At 43.4% G+C, this 7566-nt stretch overlaps 1 protein-coding gene across 7 annotated transcripts in view; it reads right to left on the bottom strand.

Annotated features, from left to right (window-relative positions):
* The window catches only part of ANKRD44 (ankyrin repeat domain 44), a 279526-nt gene that overhangs the window by 185272 nt on the left and 86688 nt on the right, over window positions 1-7566 (bottom strand). For all 7 annotated transcript variants that reach the window (XM_081813918.1, XM_081813922.1, XM_081813923.1 and 4 more), the window contains exon 2: window positions 5391-5474. In XM_081813918.1, coding sequence (XP_081670044.1) covers window positions 5391-5426 — 36 coding nt within the window. In that variant the 5' untranslated portion in view covers window positions 5427-5474. The remainder of the gene's footprint in view (window positions 1-5390; window positions 5475-7566) is intronic.

The raw sequence follows: 7566 nt of genomic DNA, 5'->3' as shown, positions 1-7566 counted from the left end.
GAACCCTGTTTGTTTTTCAGAGTCCATCGTCTCTCATGGTTCATCTACCCCTCCGATTTCCCCCGCTTCATTCTTCCCCTCCCGCTACCTTCTTCTTCTTCTTTTTTTTTTTTCCTTAACATATATTGCATTATTTGTTTCAGAGGTACAGATCTGAGATTCAACAGTCTTGCACAATTCACAGCGCTTACCAGAGCACATACCCTCCCCAGTGTCTATCACCCAGTCACTCCATCCCTCCCACCCCTAAAAGCCAACTCAATTTAATAGTGCTGTCCTAAGAAGAAATTTTGGTCTTTAAGACTCAAAGAAAAAGAAAAAAAAACTGTCATAAACCATTAGCAATGTTGGGTAAGGGTGCAGGGTAGGAGAGTAGCCCATGTGCTACAATTCGTCTCCTTTAGAACCACCAGTCTAGTGGTCTTCCAGGGAGTTTATTACTTGTCAAGTCAGCTCATTACTTCTTTATACAGCTCTATTAAGTTATTTCTTATATTTTGAGCTGGAAATATTTTCTGTAGCTTACAACCACTGACATAATGGTAAGTCTAGTTCCATTTAACTTGACAACATTTGAACTACTTAAGGTAGTTCTCTTGTCCTTCCCAGGTCGAAAACATAAACTAAAACTAAAACAGTTTTTCAGCCCCTTCTCACATGGAATGGTTCCCTCCCTGTCTTCACCACTCACCAATGACAGGCACTAATTATCTCTGTCCCCATTCCAGTATGACACTGTACAACTGTCTGTTGGTGTCATGTTCCCAAAAATGACTTTATTGAGTTCAAATTTTGGTTTTCAGGATCTGTGCACTCATTTTGAATTCAGATACTCCACCTCGAGCTCAATTTGTTAGTCTGATAAAGCCTTCTAAAATCTTTCTAGTTATCAAACACATGTAGGTCCATTTAAGTGGATTTCTCAGAGTGTACATTGTCTTCCCACATTTCCAGGCCCTGACGTGCCAGTAGCCAGAGAAACCACAAGAAGACTAAGAGTACCCTTCCTGATTCTTCAGTGGCTCCTCAAATCCACCTATAGATTTTCAATCTTACAAAGAGAACTTTCAGTCTTACAACTGAGACCTGAGGGACACTAACAAAGCCAGACACTATTGGACAATGTGTCCTCGTCGGCAGAAATGAAAAATAGGCCACCACAAATTGGCTCAACATAAGTAATAAAGCAAGGTTTAGTCACTCACTCAACATGTGCTGCAAAGACTAAACGGGGCCACTGAGCAAAACAGAATGAATGACATGGCCACCATGTCATCAAGCACATAGTCTCTCAAAAGTAAATAGCTCAAGTAAAGTAGTCAGTGAGATACAAGGAGCTATGGGAGGTGAGAGCAGATAGAGGTTTCTTTGGCTGGGTAGGGAGGTGGCAGAAGAGGAAGCAGAAAGGAAGGGAGAATTAGGACAACTCAGTGGAGGAAACAATACGTCTAAAAGGACAGATGGGATGGGAACAGTGGAGAAGTGAGAAAAAAATAAGTATCAATGGGTTGAAAAACTTCGCTTGATCCATAGGGTCCATGAATACTGCTGGCGGGAAATAAAGCTTGGAAAAACACCAAGAGGCAAAGCTGAATGAGATCATTTCCCATATCAGGATCACCCAATCAAAGGATATTTATATCAAAGAAAAGAAGCAACCCATCAAAAGACACAGGAAGGTTGGGGCGCCTGGGTGGCTCAGTCGTTAAGCATCTGCCTTCGGCTCAGGTCATGATCCCAGGGTCCTGGGATCGAGCCCCGCATCGGGCTCCCTGCTCCGTGGGAAGCCTGCTTCTCCCTCTCCCACTCCCCCGCTTGTGTTCCCTCTCTCACTGTGTCTCTGTCAAATAAATAAATAAATCTTTAAAAAAAAAAAAGAAAAAGACACAGGAAGGTGGGGAAGAAAAAAGAAAGCAAAAAAAAAAAAATCAGAACCTAGGATAAAAAGGAAAAATAAATATAGGTAAATAAAGAAAAGCAAAGGGTGAGAAGAGAAGAAGACAGATATTGTCCTCCCATTAACAGGAGGCTCCTCCATTATTTATTTCCCTTCCTTGACATTTAAATGTACTGGTTAGTGGCCTCTCTTCCCTCCTGAAGTGAAGCTCCAGACTTAGATTGCTAATCTTTATTTGTCTTCCATCTCCATATGCCCTTAGTTAACCATCACTTTCCCTAAACTGCCTAAGCCACCCCCAGCAAGATAGTCAACACGACTGACCAAAGAAGTACTGACAAAAGAAAAGCATGACATTAAGAGAACAGCTCACTGTCTCCAACATACCTGCTAAGAGAGGAGAAAATCAAATGAGGTTCTTTACACTCACCTGAGGGAAGGAAGAGGGGGGTCAACAGAGGAGAGAGCAGAGGAAAGCACTGGGACCCCATGGAGCCACACCATCACCGGAAGGAAGTCAGGCATTCCTTCATGTATTGCTTTTCCTCCCTCTATCCCACCCCTCCCTGCTGACGTATCCAAAAGCCCACACATCCAAACTCCACAACAGCACCCCTTAGGTGTCAGTTTGCACATCACTTCATCAGTCCCTCATGATTAACCTGGGCCCCTAATAGTGCCCTGCATTTCCCCTTTCAAAATGGCTGTCAGTATGATTTCTCATTGTTGACTTCTCTGCCAACTCGCAAGCTCCACGAGGGAAAGAGCGATCTTCTCACTGCTGTAGCCCTAGCACCCAACACTGGGTCTGAACTCAGTAAACTACTCTTAAATGAGTAGGACACTACACAGCCAAATAAGTGTTAACACTCAAATTCCCGAAAATTCTACAGTACCGGGCGCCTGGGTGGCTCAGTTGGTTGGGCGACTGCCTTCAGCTCAGGTCATGATCCTGGAGTCCCTGGATCGAGTCCCGCTTCGGGCTCCCTGTTCGGCAGGGAGTCTGCTCCTCCCTCTGACCCTCCCCCCTCTCATGTGCTCTCTCTCATTCTCTCTCTCTCAAATAAATAAATAAAATCTTTAAAAAAAAAAAATTCTACAGTACCAAAACTTTGTGTGGCCAAGATTGTTAACTATTCATGTTCTCCAATCCTTAGGGACACAGCTATATGAATTTCACAACCTCCCTTGTAGTTAGGTGTGGCGTGGGACTAAGTTCTGGTCAATGGGTTGTGTGTGCAAGTGATTATGCCACTTACAAGACGATCCATAAAAATCCTCCTAAGCTCTCCTTCCTTGCTCCCTTTCCCCTTCTGGCTGGCTGGACTGAAGATGAAGCCCTTCGGTGGCCTTAGAAGCTACATGTTGATACCTGGGACCCTATGTGGAAATGAGCCACCTCTCTAATCTGTTCACAAGAGAACTAAGCTTCTCCTATGTTTGCGCAATTATCATTTGGGGTCTACGTGTTACTATGGTTAACCTATCGGATTCAGTAATACAGTTAGGTTACAACTAAAGTTAAGCTTTCCTAACCTGTACCAGCCAGCAACCGTTTGTCACTTTCCTTTTTTTTTTTTTTTTTTTTTATTTATTCATTTGAGACAGAGAGAGAGAGAGAGTAGGAGCAGTGGGGAGAGGCAGAGGGAGAGGGAGACGCAGACTCCCCGCTGAGCAGGGAGCCTGATGCAGGGCTCAATCCCAGGACCCTGAGATCATGACCTGAGCCGAAGGCAGATGCTTAACGACTGAGCCACCCAGGTGCCCCCCGTTTGTCACTTTCCTAAGGAGAAATAAAGGCCATTCAGAGGACAGTGCAATCGTTCTCAGTATGTATGACTGAACAAAAGTTCTGTCTGCTCATAATCAGCAGGAAAAGATAATAACTAATTTTGCCTTGGGCTTGCCTGGGCTTGGGCTACAGCCACAAAATAGGCGAGGCCAATTCCAGTGATGGCAGGTCAGCCGGCTTGCCTCGGCTCCTCTCAGAAGCCCAGCTCAGGCCCCACGGGCTCTGGACAAATGCCCAACTGCCTTTTCAAGGAGTCTGTCCCTGGCCTCATCTGTGCTTACTTTGCAAAAACATCATAAAACACTGCCCCATTGTTTTCAGTGTCAGCTGGGGAGAAGCTGCCAAAAGCTTTTTCAAAAAGCCACACCAACCTGCACTCTGCCACAGAACGAAGGCTGCACGAAAGGACTCTCCTGGATAAAGCATTCAGCCCACCGGAGAGAGATCCCACCTCAGACAGAATTCATTTCCCTGTGGCAAAGCTCTTCTTCTGCTGATGTGTTTGACTCTCTCTGTTGTTTCTACCTGACACTAGAGATTTCAAAGACAACTCCTCTCCCCAAAGGACTAGAGCATTAAGGTAATTGACTTACAGTAAGAGAATTAGTAGCGTGTACTGCATATAATTGCTTGTTCAGTCTAGGGCTAGGAAACTATCAAAGGGTAAATTATTGACTAACTCTTTTCACTTTTCTTCATTGCAGGTTTGTTTATTTCAAGAACTTCCTGATCCAGGGGTTCTTAATCTTCTAGGGGCCATACACCCCTTTAAGAATATGATGAAATGCCTTTACTCGTTCACAGAAAATACACATGTCCACAAGCACACACATGTATTACATATGATTCCAGGCTACACACAGGATGCCGAGTTCACCCACTGGTCCCGGGTTCATGGAGCCTCTAGGGCCGAGGTCAGAAAACTTTCCCTCCAAAGGGGCCAGAGAGCAAATATCTTTGGCTTTCTGGGCCACATACAGTCTGTCATTAATTACCACTCAACTCGGCTGCTGTAGCGGGAAAGGAACCATGGCTGAGCTCCAACGGAATTTCATTTATTGACATTGAAATCTGAATGTCATGTAATTGTCATGTGTCAATCATTCTTCTTTTCATTTTTTCCCCAGCCATTTAAAAAAATGAAAACCATTCTTAGCTGGTAGCCTGTACAAAAACAGGTGACAGACCACAATTTGTCAACCCCTACTGTAGGGTAGAGGTTCTAGGTGCAAAAATAGTACATCTTTATTTTTACTAACTTCTGATGGGAATTTCACATTTCCTTCCATTGTGAAGGTAGGCAGCCAATCTCAGTAGTGTCTCCGGTAACTGTCACTTGGTCACCTGCGGAAATCACAGGTTTGCTCCTACCCCACTAGCGTGGTCACAGATAACACAAAATATTGACCATGCTCATCACTATTCTTCAGTTATGCTCATTATTAGATCTTCTGCCGTATCTTGCTATTTAAATGTGCTAATAGAGAAGCACATGTATTATTCTATCACAGATTTGATATTTAATATTTTGATAACTGTATTTATATATGATTGATTTCCATTCTAACCATATATATTTTATTTTGTGGATTTAAAAACAGAATTCTGAGAAGCAGTCGAGAGCTTTCACGAGACACCAGAGAGGACCATGGTACAGAAAGGTTAAGAGGGCCTGAGCAGGCAAAACATAGCATCACCTACCAGAGCATTCACATCTTCTGTTTTGTGGATGAGCATCCGTATCTCCTCTGGATCACCGCTGAAGATTGCTTGGACCAGTGGTGGCTGTAAACACAGGAGAATTTGAATTACAACTATAATTAAATACATTTGATTGTATTCAGATGCAGATGGCTACAAGATTTGTTCCCCAAAAGTTTATTCAACAATTATCAATTGGCAGACAAAGATGAATGTGGCTCAGACACACCCTCACTAGAGGTCTAGTGGGGGAAATATTTGCATAAAGAAATAACTGTAACACAATTTGAAAGCCATAACAGAGAGTCATATCTAGCCTGGGGCTATGAGTATGACATAAAAATCGCCCATAATTGAAGACATCCTTGAAGCACCCTTAAGTTTCCCATCAAAGAAATTACCAAATCTGGGGCGCCTGGGTGGCTCAGTTGGTTAAGCAACTGCCTTCGGCTCAGGTCATGATCCTGGAGTCCCTGGATCAAGTCCCGCATCGGGCTCCCTGCTCAGCAGGGAGCCTGCTTCTCCCTCTGACCCTCCCCCCTCTCATGTGTTCTCTCTCTCTCATTCTCTCTGTCTCAAATAAATAAATCTTTAAAAAAAAAAAAAAAAGAAAAGAAATTACCAAATCTGCAGTTTTAAGCAGACAGTCTCCATTGTTCCCGACCTCTCGTTAGACAATGTATCCTGGTACCCCCAGACAATTCCACTTCTAGAGAATGTTAATGGCCAAGTTTCTGGCCTCCTGAACATTTCTTTGTCAATGTTTGGAAAGCCCTTGAAATCATTCTCAAACGCTTCCCATAGCCAACACTAAAGGCACTGAGTGTTTCCGAAGTGATTACATCCCACTGTCCATACACAGTAAGTGGTATAATGGTGGGGTGGGGATCATGAAGGGGGATACTAGTAGCAATTATTATTGAACTCACCCACATTACCCAAGACCCAAAAGACAGTAAAAGGATTTATAAAGTGTGATGGAAACACAGCCGAAAGAGAAACTAGCTCTGCTTGGAGGGCAGGTAGGGTGAGGAGAAGAGTATATCTAGAAAAGCTTCATGGAAGGCACTTTAATGAATGAGTATGAGTTTGCAAACAGGGAAGGAAAGGCATTCTGAGCACAGGGATCACGGTGTGCAAAGGTGTGGACATGCAAAAAACCTGGTATCTTAGAAATGTTGCCATCAACCTGGTGACCAGAGTGTGGGGTAAAAGAGGAAAAGTGGTAGGCTCTGGGGTTGATGTTGGGCTTGCTGCACATGGTGAAGAACTCTGTTCAAAGCCAGCTCCACCACTTGCTAGCTACATGTTGAGCCCACTTCCCATGTGTAATCTGGGGGTGAGCATGATCTTTGCTGCTCAAGCCCTCATAGGATTACTATTAGGAACAAATGAGATAATACATGGAAAAACCCTCTGTAACCGTCCAACCTGACACAAATAACAGATACTTTTATTAAGAAATGCTTAACACCGCTAATGTAGAATTTGACAATTTTTTTTCACTTTAAAAACTTCGGCAATTACACATACAACACACACTCACACCTTCTAGAAATACTTTACAGTAGTTCTTTCTTTCTTTTTTTTTTTTTCCAGTAGAGATAAAGTGTGAGGAGCAGAGGGAGAGAATCTTAAGTAGGCTCCACACCTAGCGTGGAGCCCAATGCGGGGCTCAATCTCATGACCCTGAGATCATGACCTGAGACAAAATCAAGAATAAGACGCTCAACTGACCCAACCACCCAGGCACCCCCTTTACAGCAGTTCTAGTCAGCAATCAGATGACAGCAGTTTCCCAGACGTGTCTGACCATAAGAATCACCTAAGATGCTTGTTAAAACAATGTTCCAACATCCCTTCCCTGGAGATTCTGGGTTAGTCTATCTGGGGTGGGGACTTGTGAATCTATTTTTAATAAATGCTCACTTAACTCTTGGAATACTGGCCTAAGGTAAAACCATCAGTATCACCTGCCTCAATGTCTCCCAGTGCTATCCACACGAGAATCCCAGTCCTCATTATGCCTATAAATTTTCTTTTCTCTTTTTTATCCTCCTGTTGCCTTTCTTACAGGTTCTGATGGTGTTTCTTGTTATTTGCGGCTACCAATATAAGTACTGTCAGTAGAATATAATAAGACTCCTTGAGGAAACATTATATTAAAAATTTAAGT

The sequence above is a fragment of the Leptonychotes weddellii genome, chromosome 3 (assembly GCF_054177405.1).
Source record: "Leptonychotes weddellii isolate Sample4059 chromosome 3, ASM5417740v2, whole genome shotgun sequence".
In the NCBI taxonomy this organism is placed as follows: domain Eukaryota; kingdom Metazoa; phylum Chordata; class Mammalia; order Carnivora; family Phocidae; genus Leptonychotes; species Leptonychotes weddellii.
The sequence above is the reverse complement of the archived record's forward strand: the minus strand, read 5'-3'. Positions and strand labels throughout refer to the sequence as shown.